This window comes from Carcharodon carcharias, chromosome 7 (assembly GCF_017639515.1).
Source record: "Carcharodon carcharias isolate sCarCar2 chromosome 7, sCarCar2.pri, whole genome shotgun sequence".
Classification (NCBI taxonomy): Eukaryota; Metazoa; Chordata; class Chondrichthyes; order Lamniformes; family Lamnidae; genus Carcharodon; species Carcharodon carcharias.
Window position 1 is genome coordinate 169,455,857 of NC_054473.1, and position 14,391 is coordinate 169,470,247.

The 14,391-nt window shown below is 59.8% G+C and overlaps 1 protein-coding gene across 4 annotated transcripts in view; it reads right to left on the reverse strand.

Annotated features, from left to right (window-relative positions):
• Positions 1-14,391, reverse strand: part of meak7 (MTOR associated protein, eak-7 homolog) — a 35,813-nt gene that overhangs the window by 17,419 nt on the left and 4,003 nt on the right. For 3 of the 4 annotated variants that reach the window (XM_041190801.1, XM_041190797.1, XM_041190799.1), the window contains exons 2-4: positions 3,466-3,741; positions 1,837-1,990; positions 1,384-1,587 (exon numbers count right to left, since the gene is read on the reverse strand). In XM_041190801.1, coding sequence (XP_041046735.1) covers positions 1,384-1,587; positions 1,837-1,860 — 228 coding nt within the window. In that variant the 5' untranslated portion in view covers positions 1,861-1,990; positions 3,466-3,741. The remainder of the gene's footprint in view (positions 1-1,383; positions 1,588-1,836; positions 1,991-3,465; positions 3,742-14,391) is intronic. The other variant, XM_041190800.1, reaches the window with a different exon arrangement.

Consider the following 14,391-nt stretch of genomic DNA (forward strand, 5'->3'; position numbering starts at 1 on the left):
ACTGAATGTGCTCTCCAGAAAATGGGGGCAGATAAGAAGGAAGGAGACAGAAACTAGACTGTGTGTGAACCAGAGCATTTCAAGTCCTGTCCACCCCAGTGCAAGAAAACCAAAAGATGAAGCCAGAAAGCTTAAGTTTAAATTTTACACAATTGGCAGAGTGCACACATCATAGTTAGCCTGGGAGGCAAAGTTACTGATTATTCTCAGAAGCTAGAGGTGCCCTATAGTAAAGCTGTGGGACCTCTTCCCTTCAATTCCTTTTGCTCAACTTACTTAAGCAACTTCAGACAAATGTATACATAATTAAGCGCTGTCAGGAATGTGGCCATTACCTTACTTGGCTATTCTATTGCTGATGTAAAATTATATCTTGCAGCTGATGATAGCAATACTGATAAATTGAGAAGTTTCTTATAAACTTATGGGTTTGAACACAAATGTTAAGAGGTCCACAGACTTCTCAATGAACTCTGATCCGTCCACAAGAACTTTCATCTATAAAGCTCTGAAGTCTCACTTTATCTAGAGAACCATTTCGGGAAGAGGAACGTAATAACTTTAGAACGGGAAGAATTTGTGAAGATGACGTCTGTTCCAGCTCAAAGTTGCTGAATATTCATTCCAGCCTGGCACTGATTCAACAGGATATGAGCCAGCGGCTGTACTGTTCAACAAAAACGTTCACCACCACCAGACAACTAGAGGTGAGCAACTTTATGTAGGACTGTACTGGCAAAACCACATCACAAGAACAAATTTTTAAAAAAAAAGCTAAACATCTGCACATCCATTCCCTCACAAATTAACTCAGATTCCTTTTAGCAATCAGAAGTAATCAAACAAAATGTACGCTCCATCCCAATATTCAGAATTCAAAGGCTCTGTGTCGCAGATCCAGTCAACACTGAAAACCCTATTCAGGTTGATATGGATTTGTTAATCGTGTGCCTCAGCATCAGGGTAGAAATAACTGTGTTGGCCTCTTGGCCTGTCATATAGGCCAGTAGCGCAGCTTCTCTGTACAGACCATGATCAAACATTATGGTCGGCTAGAAACGAAAGTCAAAAATACGTCAGACTAATGCATCATCACCCAGCAAAATTACCCTGCAGCATAAACATACATGACAATAAGGGAAAGTAATTCTGTCATAAAAGCAGAAACTTCCTTTTTCAATGTTTAGTCAGAGCAAAATATTAGAAAGGTCAAGAGGCAGAATGAAGGAGTACATTAATGTTTTATAAACAAATAAACTTTTGATGCAACTTATTTTTGGATTGCATCTCCGTAAGTTTGAAGGTTTTGCAGGGAAATTGGGGATACATTTCTATTTGTCATGATAAATCGTTTCACTTCCAGCCCTTACGTTAAATGTTTACCTTTAACATGGCCAGGGTAATCTGCTTCTGAGCAGCTTTTCCACTTTTTGTGACTTCAGTGGTATTTGAGCCGGACACAGAGTCGAAAACCTTATCCAGAACAGAGTGTTCTTCATGAGAAAATTGAGATCTCCACATTCTATTCAATCCATGGCTCTCTGCATTTCCCATCTTTTCTTGCAGATAACTGCAGGTCCCTAAAACCTATAAAGGGTATTTGAAGAATTATGCAGCACCAGACCACTGTAAGGGAACAGCTTTACCTCTAAACTGTCTACCGACACACCAAAGCACACATATTGATTGGAAATGGGGGAGGATGTTTCATAGTTGGTGGTGGGGGGAAGGGAGAAAGAGAGAGAGAGATATACAGATAGAGAGAGAGAGAGAGAGAGAGATTAACTGATTTCAGAATTTCACAATGTACACAAAGGAACGAGTCACAGTACTTACACTGTGGGGGAAAAAAGCCAACATGCAGCTTTTCACGAGACCTCAGATGACCTCACCAGACAATGCCATGTATTCTTTTGTTTGGGTACATGTACACTTCTTCCTTATGGTTTTACTCTTCATGAAGCAGCAGAGAAATCACTCACAGGCCTACCTGCACATTTCCAGAACAAAACAAAACACCAAGACGGAATGATGAATCTGCATCGTTATAGCATTTTTCACATCCTCATGATGTCAGAAAGTACTTCACAGCACTTAATTACTTTTGAGACGTAACTGTCACTGTTGTTTTATAGGCACACACAGCAGTTCGTTAATGCACAGCAACGAGACGAACAACCAGTTAATGTTTTTGGCTTCAAATGTTTGAGCGATAAATGTTAACCAGGACACCTGATATAATATCCTCATCTTCAAAAGGTAAAAGGTTGTTGTGGGACGTTTTACATCTACCTAAGCTAGCAAGCTAGGTTAACACCTCATCCAAAAGACCTCTGACAATGCAGCACTCCATCAGTACTTCACCATAATGCAAGTATAAATCTAGGTTTTTAAACATACGAACATATGAATTAGAAGCAGGTGTAGGCCACTCAGCCCTTCAAGCCTGCTCCACCATTCAATAAGATCATGGCTGATTTGATTGTAACCACAACTCCACGTTCCCGCCTACCCTCAATAACCTTTTACCCCTATCCACATCAAGAATCTATCAGGCACTGCCTTAAAAATATTCGAAGACTCTGCTTCCACTGCCTTTTGAGGAAGAGAGAACCAAAGACTCGTGACCCTCAAGAGAAAAAAAATTCTCCTCATCTCAGTCTTAAAAGGGAGACCCCTCATTTTTAAACTGTGTCCCCTAGTTCTTGTGTCTCTCACCATGGGAAACATTCTTTCAGCATCCACCCTGTCAAGTCCACGCAGGATTTTAAAGGTTTCAATCAAGTCGCCTCTTGCTCTTCCACAACTCTTTGAGATAGCTGTGCTCTAATTTGGGCCTCTGATTTTAATTGCTCCACCACCGGTGGCTATGCCTTCAGCTGCCTAGGCCTTAAGCTCAGGAATTCCCTCCCTGCACTTCTCCGTCTCTTTACCTCTCTTTCTTCCTATAAGACACCCCTTCAAATATCTCTCTTGCCTTATTACACTCCTGTGGTGCCTGTGGGACATTTTGTTTTGTTAAACCTGCCTTATAAATACAAGTTGTCCTTGCTCTTCTTCCTGTTGTAAGGTGCTGGCTTCATATTTTTACTTTAGCGAGACGGAACCATAAGAGGATAGCAGCAGGAAGCAGTGCAATGACATTCGATATACAGTATGAATCTTTACCTGGCTTGAAAGAAAGGGTTAACTTATTAAAATTGTACATCATACAATCAATAAGTGGCCAACTTATATTTCTCCCCACCGCATTAACAAATGTGAAGTATTTGGCCAATGAATAAAGCAATGCAATGAATCCATTTCATCCTAACTGACAAAATACTTTCCGTGTAGGACACAGTAAAGATCAAGCTGCTTCTTTAACTGCAATAACAGCAACGCTCATTCACAATCAGGTACTAATCCCTTAAAAAAATGTTCCAGCATAAAATGCTTACAAAAACATGACAAAAAAAAACTAACCAATCAAATCTCCAATTTTGGAAAGAGAGTTCATTATTGTCTTGAGACTTCATTCTTCCCAGCTGCAGATTCACAGTGTTTCTTCTATTTCAGACTTGGGCTGCAAATCAGCTTTTCTGAACTCCCTTCGATCACAACTGTGCGAGTTCTTTTACTTCCTAATTCGTGCTCCCTTCATTGATAGGGCCTCAGTGGTCCCCTTTAGGTCATAATCATTAGATGGTGGAACACTCCGTTGCCGTGGTAACCATAAAGCTTGGAAATTACGTTTACTGCCTATGTTCCAAACAGGAAAAAAAAGCTTATGTTCAATCGTTCTGGCTGTTTAATCCTTCAAGGGTAGGTTAAACACAGCTGAAACATAGTAACGATGACTAAAACCCTTCAGACTAAAAGAACCTGCACCCGAAGCATTAATCCATCTTTTTTTGCAGTGTTTTTCCAGCATTTGCTTTTATTACTGCTGAAATCGACATTTCCATCTTGTACTACAGCAAGAAAAGAAAGATATTGCATTCAGCCTGTGTAATTACTCCATACGATGTCAAGAAATGGTTGAACGCACTGGAAACAGCAAAGGCTATGGGCCCTGGTAACTTTCTGGCTGTACTACTGAAGACCAGGCTCCAGAACTAACCGTGTCACTAGCCAATCTGTTCCAGTACATCTACAACACTGGCATCCAAACAACAATGCAAAATATTGCACAGCTATGTCCTGTCAACAGATAGAAGGACAACTCCAATCTGGCCAGTTATCACCCCATTAGTCCACAGCAGGTTTGTCCAGCGCTTGGCCCATGGGTCGGACGTGGCCCACAAAGCCCCGCACTGTGGCCCCCAGAGGCAGTTTTCAAAATGCCGGTGAGTGGAGTGCAAGGTTCTGTAAGGAATTGCTCCTCCAATCACAGGCTGTTCCACTCCCACATTTGCTAATGATAAGTTCATGGAGACAGCACGAGAGAGCGGCTGCTGGGCCGGGGAAGGGAGGGAGGGAGGGAAGGTGAACCTGGCTGCCGGGCCGGGTGAGGGAGGGAGGGAAGGTGAACCTGGCTGCTGGGCCACGTGAGGGAGGGTGGGATGGTGAGGCTGGTTGCTGGGCCGGGTCAGGGTAGAAGGGGCTGCTGAGCCATTAGGGTTTGGATGTGGTGGTGTGGGTGAGAGCGTGAGAGTGAAGAGACTAGTTGCCTGGTGGTGTGGGAGGGAGAGTGAATGAGTGAGTAGAGTGAGAGAGAGAGAGGTGGCGAGAGAGCGAGCGCACGGGAGAGAGAGAGAGGTGGCGAGAGAGCGAGCGCACGGGAGAGAGAGAGAGAGAGGTGGCGAGAGAGCGAGCGCGCGGGAGAGAGAGAGAGGTGGCGAGAGAGCGAGCGCGCGGGAGAGAGAGAGGTGGCGAGAGAGCGAGCGCGCGGGAGAGAGAGAGAGGTGGCGAGAGAGCGAGCGCGCGGGAGAGAGAGAGAGGTGGCGAGAGAGCGAGCGCGCGGGAGAGAGAGAGAGGTGGCGAGAGAGCGAGCGCGCGGGAGAGAGAGAGAGGTGGCGAGAGAGCGAGCGCGCGGGAGAGAGAGAGAGGTGGCGAGAGAGCGAGCGCGCGGGAGAGAGAGAGAGGTGGCGAGAGAGCGAGCGCGCGGGAGAGAGAGAGAGGTGGCGAGAGAGCGAGCGCGCGGGAGAGAGAGAGAGGTGGCGAAAGAGCGAGCGCGCGGGGGAGAGAGAGAGAGGTGGCGAGAGAGCGAGCGCGCGGGAGAGAGAGAGAGAGGTGGCGAGAGAGCGAGCGCGCGGGAGAGAGAGAGAGAGGTGGCGAGAGAGCGAGCGCGCGGGAGAGAGAGAGAGAGGTGGCGAGAGAGCGAGCGCGCGGGAGAGAGAGAGAGGTGGCGAGAGAGCGAGCGCGCGGGGAGAGAGGAGAGAGAGGTGGCGAGAGAGCGAGCGCGCGGGAGAGAGAGAGGTGCGAGAGAGCCAGCGCGCGGGAGAGAGAGGTGGCGAGAGAGCGAGCGCGCGGGAGAGAGAAGGTGGCGAGAGGAGCGAGCGCGCGGGAGAGAGGAGGTGGCGAGAGAGCGAGCGCGCGGGAGAGAGAGGTGGCGAGAGAGCGAGGCGCGCGGGAGAGAGAGGGTGGCGAGAGAGCGAGCGCGCGGGAGAGAGAGGTGGCGAGAGAGCGAGCGCGCGGGAGAGAGAGAGGTGGCGAGAGAGCGAGCGCGCGGGGGAGAGAGAGAGGTGGCGAGAGAGCGAGCGCGCGGGGGAGAGAGGTGGCGAGAGAGCGAGCGCGCGGGAGAGAGAGGTGGCGAGAGAGCGAGCGCGCGGGAGAGAGAGGTGGCGAGAGAGCGAGCGCGCGGGAGAGAGAGGTGGCGAGAGAGCGAGCGCGCGGGAGAGAGAGGTGGCGAGAGAGCGAGCGCGCGGGAGAGAGGAGGTGGCGAGAGAGCGAGCGCGCGGGAGAGAGAGGTGGCGAGAGAGCGAGCGCGCGGGGAGAGAGAGGTGGCGAGAGAGCGAGCGCGCGGGAGAGAGAGAGGTGGCGAGAGAGCGAGCGCGCGGGAGAGAGAGGTGGCGAGAGAGCGAGCGCGCGGGAGAGAGAGGTGGCGAGAGAGCGAGCGCGCGGGAGAGAGAGAGGTGGCGAGAGAGCGAGCGCGCGGGAGAGAGAGGTGGCGAGAGAGCGAGCGCGCGGGAGAGAGAGGTGGCGAGAGAGCGAGCGGCGCGGGAGAGAGAGGTGGCGAGAGAGCGAGCGCGCGGGAGAGAGAGGTGGCGAGGGAGCGAGCGCGCGGGAGAGAGAGGTGGCGAGAGTTGCGACGCGCGGGAGAGAGGAGGTGGGCGAGAGAGCGGAATGCGCGCGGGAGAGAGAGGTGGCGATGTGAGCGAGCGCGCGGGAGAGAGAGGTCGAGGAGAGAGCGAGCGCGCGGTAGAGAGAGACGGTGGCGAGTGAGCGAGGCGCGGGAGAGTGAGGGGTGGCCGAGAGAGCGAAGCGCGCGGGAGAGGAGAGGTGGCGAGAGAGCGAAGCGCGCGGGAGAGAGAGGGTGGCTGAGAGGAGTGTGGGAGACGAGAGCGAGCTGCGCGGGAGAGAGAGGTGGCGAGAGAGCGAGCACGCGGGAGAGAGAGGTGGCGAGAGACGCGAGCGCGCTGGGAGAGAGAGGTGGCGAGGAGAGCGAAAGCGCGGGAGAGAGGGATGGGGAGAGAGAGGTGGCGAGGAGAGCGAGCGGCGGGAGAGAGAGAGAGGTGGCGAGAGAGCGAGCGCGCGGGAGAGAGAGAGAGGTGGCGAGAGAGCGAGCGCGCGGGAGAGGAGAGAGGTGGCGAGAGAGGCGAGCGCGCGGGAGAGAGAGAGAGGTGGCGAGAGAGCGAGCGCGCGGGAGAGAGAGAGAGGTGGCGAGAGAGCGAGCGCGCGGGAGAGAGAGAGGTGGCGAGAGAGCGAGCGCGCGGGAGAGAGAGAGAGGTGGCGAGAGAGCGAGCGCGCGGGAGAGAGAGAGGTGGCGAGAGAGCGAGCGCGCGGGAGAGAGAGAGGTGGCGAGAGAGCGAGCGCGCGGGAGAGAGAGAGAGGTGGCGAGAGAGCGAGCGCGCGGGAGAGAGAGAGAGGTGGCGAGAGAGCGAGCGCGCGGGAGAGAGAGAGAGGTGGCGAGAGAGCGAGCGCGCGGGAGAGAGAGAGAGGTGGCGAGAGAGCGAGCGCGCGGGAGAGAGAGAGAGGTGGCGAGAGAGCGAGCGCGCGGAGAGAGAGAGAGGTGGCGAGAGAGCGAGCGCGCGGGAGAGAGAGAGGTGGCGAGAGAGCGAGCGCGCGGGAGAGAGAGAGAGGTGGAGAGAGAGCGAGCGCGGCGGGAGAGGAGAGAGGGTGGCGAGAGAGCGAGCGCAGCGGGATGAGAGAGAGGAGTGGCGAGAAGAGCGAGCGCAGCGGGGAGAGAGAGAGAGAGGTGGCGAGAGAGCGTGCGCGGCGGGAGAGAGAGAGAGGTGGCGAGAGAGCGAGCGCGCGGGAGAGAGAGAGAGGTGGCGAGAGAGCGAGCGCGCGCGGGAGGGAGAGAGGGTGGCGAGAGAGCGAGCGCGCGGGGGAGAGAGAGGTGGCGAGAGAGAGCGAGCGCGCGGGAGGGAGAGAGAGGTGGCGAGAGAGCGCGCGCGCGGGAGAGAGAGGTGGCGAGAGAGCGAGCGCAGGGGCGGGAGAGAGAGGTGGCGAGAGAGCGAGCGCGCGGGAGAGAGAGGTGGCGAGAGAGGGAGCCGCGGGAGAGAGAGAGAGAGTGGCGAGAGAGCGAGCGCGCGGGAGAGAGAGGTGGCGAGAGAGCGAGCGCGCGGGAGAGAGAGGTGGCGAGAGAGCGAGCGCGCGGGAGAGAGAGGTGGCGAGAGAGCGAGCGCGCGGGAGAGAGAGGTGGCGAGGAGAGCGAGCGCGCGGGAGAGAGAGGTGGCGAGGAGAGCGAGCGCGCGGGAGAGAGAGGTGGCGAGAGAGCGAGCGCGCGGGAGAGAGAGGTGGCGAGAGAGCGAGCGCGCGGGAGAGAGAGGTGGCGAGAGAGCGAGCGCGCGGGAGAGAGAGGTGGCGAGAGAGCGAGCGCGCGGGAGAGAGAGGTGGCGAGAGAGCGAGCGCGCGGGAGAGAGAGGTGGCGAGAGGAGCGAGCGCGCGGGAGAGAGAGGTGGCGAGAGAGCGAGCGCGCGGGAGAGAGAGGTGGCGAGAGGAGCGAGCGCGCGGGAGAGAGAGGTGGCGAGAGAGCGAGCGCGCGGGAGAGAGAGGTGGCGAGAGAGCGAGCGCGCGGGAGAGAGAGGTGGCGAGAGAGCGAGCGCGCGGGAGAGAGAGGTGGCGAGAGAGCGAGCGCGCGGGAGAGAGAGGTGGCGAGAGGAGCGATGCGCGCGGGAGAGAGAGGTGGCGAGGAGAGCGAGCGCGCGGGAGAGAGAGGTGGCGAGGAGAGCGAGGCGCGCGGGAGAGAGAGGTGGCGAGGAGAGCGAGCGCGCGGGAGAGAGAGGTGGCGAGAGAGCGAGCGCGCGGGAGAGAGAGGTGGCGAGGGAGCGAGCGCGCGGGAGAGAGAGGTGGCGAGAGAGCGAGCGCGCGGGAGAGAGAGGTGGCGAGGAGAGCGAGCGCGCGGGAGAGAGAGGTGGCGAGGGAGCGAGCGCGCGGGAGAGAGAGGTGGCGAGAGAGCGAGCGCGCGGGAGAGAGAGGTGGCGAGGGAGCGAGCGCGCGGGAGAGAGAGGGTGGCGAGGGAGCGAGGCGCGCGGGAGAGAGAGGTGGCGAGGGAGCGAGCGCGCGGGAGAGAGAGGTGGCGAGGGAGCGAGCGCGCGGGAGAGAGAGGTGGCGAGAGGAGCGAGCGCGCGGGAGAGAGAGGTGGCGAGGGAGCGAGCGCGCGGGAGAGAGAGGTGGCGAGGGAGCGAGCGCGCGGGAGAGAGAGGTGGCGAGGGAGCGAGCGCGCGGGAGAGAGAGGTGGCGAGGGAGCGAGCGCGCGGGAGAGAGAGGTGGCGAGGGAGCGAGCGCGCGGGAGAGAGAGGTGGCGAGGGAGCGAGCGCGCGGGAGAGAGAGGTGGCGAGGGAGCGAGCGCGCGGGAGAGAGAGGTGGCGAGGGAGCGAGCGCGCGGGAGAGAGAGGTGGCGAGGGAGCGAGCGCGCGGGAGAGAGAGGTGGCGAGGGAGCGAGCGCGCGGGAGAGAGAGGTGGCGAGGGAGCGAGCGCGCGGGAGAGAGAGGTGGCGAGGGAGCGAGCGCGCGGGAGAGAGAGGTGGCGAGGGAGCGAGCGCGCGGGAGAGAGAGGTGGCGAGGGAGCGAGCGCGCGGGAGAGAGAGGTGGCGAGGGAGCGAGCGCGCGGGAGAGAGAGGTGGCGAGGGAGCGAGCGCGCGGGAGAGAGAGGTGGCGAGGGAGCGAGCGCGCGGGAGAGAGAGGTGGCGAGGGAGCGAGCGCGCGGGAGAGAGAGGTGGCGAGGGAGCGAGCGCGCGGGAGAGAGAGGTGGCGAGGGAGCGAGCGCGCGGGAGAGAGAGGTGGCGAGGGAGCGAGCGCGCGGGAGAGAGAGGTGGCGAGGGAGCGAGCGCGCGGGAGAGAGAGGTGGCGAGGGAGCGAGCGCGCGGGAGAGAGAGGTGGCGAGGGAGCGAGCGCGCGGGAGAGAGAGGTGGCGAGGGAGCGAGCGCGCGGGAGAGAGAGGTGGCGAGGGAGCGAGCGCGCGGGAGAGAGAGGTGGCGAGGGAGCGAGCGCGCGGGGAGAGAGAGGTGGCGAGGAGCGAGCGCGCGGGAGAGAGAGGTGGCGAGGGAGCGAGCGCGCGGGAGAGAGAGGTGGCGAGGGAGCGAGCGCGCGGGAGAGAGAGGTGGCGAGGGAGCGAGCGCGCGGGAGAGAGAGGTGGCGAGGGAGCGAGCGCGCGGGAGAGAGAGGTGGCGAGGGAGCGAGCGCGCGGGAGAGAGAGGTGGCGAGGGAGCGAGCGCGCGGGAGAGAGAGGTGGCGAGGGAGCGAGCGCGCGGGAGAGAGAGGTGGCGAGGGAGCGAGCGCGCGGGAGAGAGAGGTGGCGAGGGAGCGAGCGCGCGGGAGAGAGAGGTGGCGAGGGAGCGAGCGCGCGGGAGAGAGAGGTGGCGAGGGAGCGAGCGCGCGGGAGAGAGAGGTGGCGAGGGAGCGAGCGCGCGGGAGAGAGAGGTGGCGAGGGAGCGAGCGCGCGGGAGAGAGAGGTGGCGAGGGAGCGAGCGCGCGGGAGAGAGAGGTGGCGAGGGAGCGAGCGCGCGGGAGAGAGAGGTGGCGAGGGAGCGAGCGCGCGGGAGAGAGAGGTGGCGAGGGAGCGAGCGCGCGGGAGAGAGAGGTGGCGAGGGAGCGAGCGCGCGGGAGAGAGAGGTGGCGAGGGAGCGAGCGCGCGGGAGAGAGAGGTGGCGAGGGAGCGAGCGCGCGGGAGAGAGAGGTGGCGAGGGAGCGAGCGCGCGGGAGAGAGAGGTGGCGAGAGAGCGAGCGCGCGGGGAGAGAGAGGTGGCGAGAGAGCGAGCGCGCGGGAGAGAGAGGTGGCGAGAGAGCGAGCGCGCGGGAGAGAGAGGTGGCGAGAGAGCGAGCGCGCGGGAGAGAGAGGTGGCGAGAGAGCGAGCGCGCGGGAGAGAGAGAGAGGTGGCGAGAGAGCGAGCGCGCGGGAGAGAGAGAGAGGTGGCGAGAGAGCGAGCGCGCGGGAGAGAGAGAGAGGTGGCGAGAGAGCGAGCGCGCGGGAGAGAGAGAGAGGTGGCGAGAGAGCGAGCGCGCGGGAGAGAGAGAGAGGTGGCGAGAGAGCGAGCGCGCGGGGAGAGAGAGAGAGGTGGCGAGAGAGCGAGCGCGCGGGAGAGAGAGAGAGGTGGCGAGAGAGCGAGCGCGCGGGAGAGAGAGAGAGGTGGCGAGAGAGCGAGCGCGCGGGAGAGAGAGAGAGGTGGCGAGAGAGCGAGCGCGCGGGAGAGAGAGGGAGGTGGCGAGAGAGCGAGCGCGCGGGAGAGAGAGAGAGGTGGCGAGAGAGCGAGCGCGCGGGAGAGAGAGAGGTGGCGAGAGAGCGAGCGCGCGGGAGAGAGAGATGTGGCGAGAGAGCGAGCGCGCGGGAGAGAGAGAGAGGTGGCGAGAGAGCGAGCGCGCGGGAGAGAGAGAGAGGTGGCGAGAGAGCGAGCGCGCGGGAGAGAGAGAGAGGTGGCGAGAGAGCGAGCGCGCGGGAGAGAGAGAGAGGTGGCGAGAGAGCGAGCGCGCGGGAGAGAGAGAGAGGTGGCGAGAGAGCGAGCGCGCGGGGAGAGAGAGAGAGGTGGCGAGAGAGCGAGCGCGCGGGAGAGAGAGAGAGGTGGCGAGAGAGCGAGCGCGCGGGAGAGAGAGAGAGGTGGCGAGAGAGCGAGCGCGCGGGAGAGAGAGAGAGGTGGCGAGAGAGCGAGCGCGCGGGAGAGAGAGAGAGGTGGCGAGAGAGCGAGCGCGCGGGAGAGAGAGAGAGGTGGCGAGAGAGCGAGCGCGCGGGAGAGAGAGAGAGGTGGCGAGAGAGCGAGCGCGCAGGAGAGAGAGAGAGGTGGCGAGAGAGCGAGCGCGCGGGAGAGAGAGGTGACGAGAGAGAGAGCGAGCGCGCGGGAGAGAGAGAGAGGTGGCGAGAGAGCGAGCGCGCGGGAGAGAGAGAGAGGTGGCGAGAGAGCGAGCGCGCGGGAGAGAGAGAGAGGTGGCGAGAGAGCGAGCGCGCGGGAGAGAGAGAGAGGTGGCGAGAGAGCGAGCGCGCGGGAGAGAGAGAGGTGGCGAGTGAGCGAGCGCGCGGGAGAGAGAGAGAGGTGGCGAGTGAGCGAGCGCGCGGGAGAGAGAGAGAGGTGGCGAGAGAGCGAGCGCGCGGGAGAGAGAGAGAGGTGGCGAGAGAGCGAGCGCGCGGGAGAGAGAGAGAGGTGGCGAGAGAGCGAGCGCGCGGGAGAGAGAGAGAGGTGGCGAGAGAGCGAGCGCGCGGGAGAGAGAGAGAGGTGGCGAGAGAGCGAGCGCGCGGGAGAGAGAGAGAGGTGGCGAGAGAGCGAGCGCGCGGGAGAGAGAGAGAGGTGGCGAGAGAGCGAGCGCGCGGGAGAGAGAGAGAGGTGGCGAGAGAGCGAGCGCGCGGGAGAGAGAGAGAGGTGGCGAGAGAGCGAGCGCGCGGGAGAGAGAGAGAGGTGGCGAGAGAGCGAGCGCGCGGGAGAGAGAGAGGTGGCGAGAGAGCGAGCGCGCGGGAGAGAGAGAGAGGTGGCGAGAGAGCGAGCGCGCGGGAGAGAGAGAGAGAGGTGGCGAGAGAGCGAGCGCGCGGGAGAGAGAGAGAGGTGGCGAGAGAGCGAGCGCGCAGGAGAGGTGGCGAGAGAGCGAGCGCGCGGAAGAGAGAGAGAGGTGGCGAGAGAGCGAGCGCACGGGAGAGAGAGAGAGGTGGCGAGAGAGCGAGCACGCGGGAGAGAGAGAGAGGTGGCGAGAGCGCCGCAGCGAGGCAGCGCGGAGGCGAGGCGGCGAGAGGGAGCGCGGAGGCGAGGCGGCGAGAGGGAGCGCGGAGGCGAGGCGGCGAGAGGGAGCGCGGAGGCGAGGCGGCGAGAGGGAGCGCGGAGGCGAGGCGGCGAGAGGGAGCGCGGAGGCGAGGCGGCGAGAGGGAGCGCGGAGGCGAGGCGGCGAGAGGGAGCGCGGAGGCGAGGCGGCGAGAGGGAGCGCGGAGGCGAGGCGGCGAGAGGGAGCGCGGAGGCGAGGCGGCGAGAGGGAGCGCGGAGGCGAGGCACCGATAGGGAGCGCGGAGGCGAGGCGGCGAGAGGGAGCGCGGAGGCGAGGCGGCGAGAGGGAGCGCGGAGGCGAGGCGGCGAGAGGGAGCGCGGAGGCGAGAGGGAGCGCTGAGGCGGGGAGAGAGAGCGCCGAGGAAAGGCGGCGAGAGAGAGCGCGGAGGCGAGAGAGAGCGCCGAGGAAAGGCGGCGAGAGGGAGCGCGGAGGCGAGAGAGAGCGCTGAGGCGAGGTGGGGAGAGAGAGCGCGGAGGCGAGGTGGGGAGAGAGAGCGCGGAGGCGAGGCGGCGAGAGAGAGCGCGGAGGCGAGGCGGCGAGAGGGAGCGCGGAGGCGAGGCGGCGAGAGGGAGCGCGGAGGCGAGGCGGCGAGAGGGAGCGCGGAGGCGAGGCGGCGAGAGGGAGCGCGGAGGCGAGGCGGCGAGAGGGAGCGCGGAGGCGAGGCGGCGAGAGGGAGCGCAGAGGCGAGGCGGCAAGCGTGTGAATGTTAGGCTCACTCGCACCCTCAGGACTCCCACTCGCCCTCAATCCCACATACCAACACACCGGGAGGGAGGCGTTGATGTTGTCACTGGGCTGGTATTCCAGAGACCCAGGGTAATGCTGTGGGGGACCCGGGTTTAAGTCCCACCACGGCAGATGGTAAATTTGTATTCAGTAAAAATCTGGAATTGAAAGTCTGCTGATGATCACAAAACCATTGCCGATTGTCATAAAAACCTATTGTGTCCTTTAGTGAAGGAAAGCAAACCTGCTTTGGCCTGCAAGTAACTCACCTCCTGACTTGCCAAAACCTGTCCAACACCTACAAAGCACAAGTCAAGAGCCTAATGGAATATTCCCAACTTGCCTAAATGAATGCAACTCAAAACAAAACTCAAGAAGCCCGATTCCATCCAGGCGATTCAGTCCCCCTGGCACCCCAACCACCACCTTAAATATTCCCCCCTTCACCACTGGTGCCCAGTGGCAGCAGTGTATGCCATCCACAGGCCTTGGTGAGTTGGTGCAGTGCATCTTGGTTTTTATTTTTCATTCGTAGGATGTGGGCATCAGTGGCTAGGCCAGTATTTATTGGGCAATCAGGGACGGGCAATAAGTGCTGGCCTAGCCAACGATGTCCATGTCCCATGAACGAACATAAAAAAAGACAGACTGCAGCAACTCCTTCGACATTACCTTATAAACCCACAATCTCTAAAGCCTAGCCAAACAAGGGAAGCTGAACCTGGAAGTGGACTGGACTTTCGGCCACTCCAAATTTTCCCACCCTGCCCACGACAATGCCCACTGCTGGCGGGAGCAGAAAATCCCACCCTGACTTACCTTTGCTCTCCAAAGATGCTGACTGACTTCCTTGATGTTCCGGTATTTATTTAGTGAAGTAATTGCCCGTCTTTCCAGTTGCATTTTAACACCTTGATTTATGTTTTTAAATAGTCCCTAAGATGAGAGAGGTCAGTGTTTGAAAATGGAATGTTTTTTTCTGCTTTGGCTTCAAAAACTTTCAGATCCTTATCAATGTGAAGCCTCAATCCCTCTCCCCAAACAATGGGCAGGATTTGGTGGTAAAAGTAATGGAAGAGTGTAACAGTACTCAACATCATTAACATGTAAATCAGACAGCAACTTTTAGTGACCGCATATGCACAGTTAAATATATAAATCAGGACATTGCTGTGTGAGATGCTAGACTCCTCCAGAAGCCTTATGATAATGGTGTCTAGCTGTCTGGTGCAGCGATATATATCCGGTTGTTTCCAGCGTAAATACATTTTCAACACAATGCTAAGTCTTATTTCTTGCCAAACAATCTCTCTGGACTGAAAAGTTAAATTTTAAGTCAGAT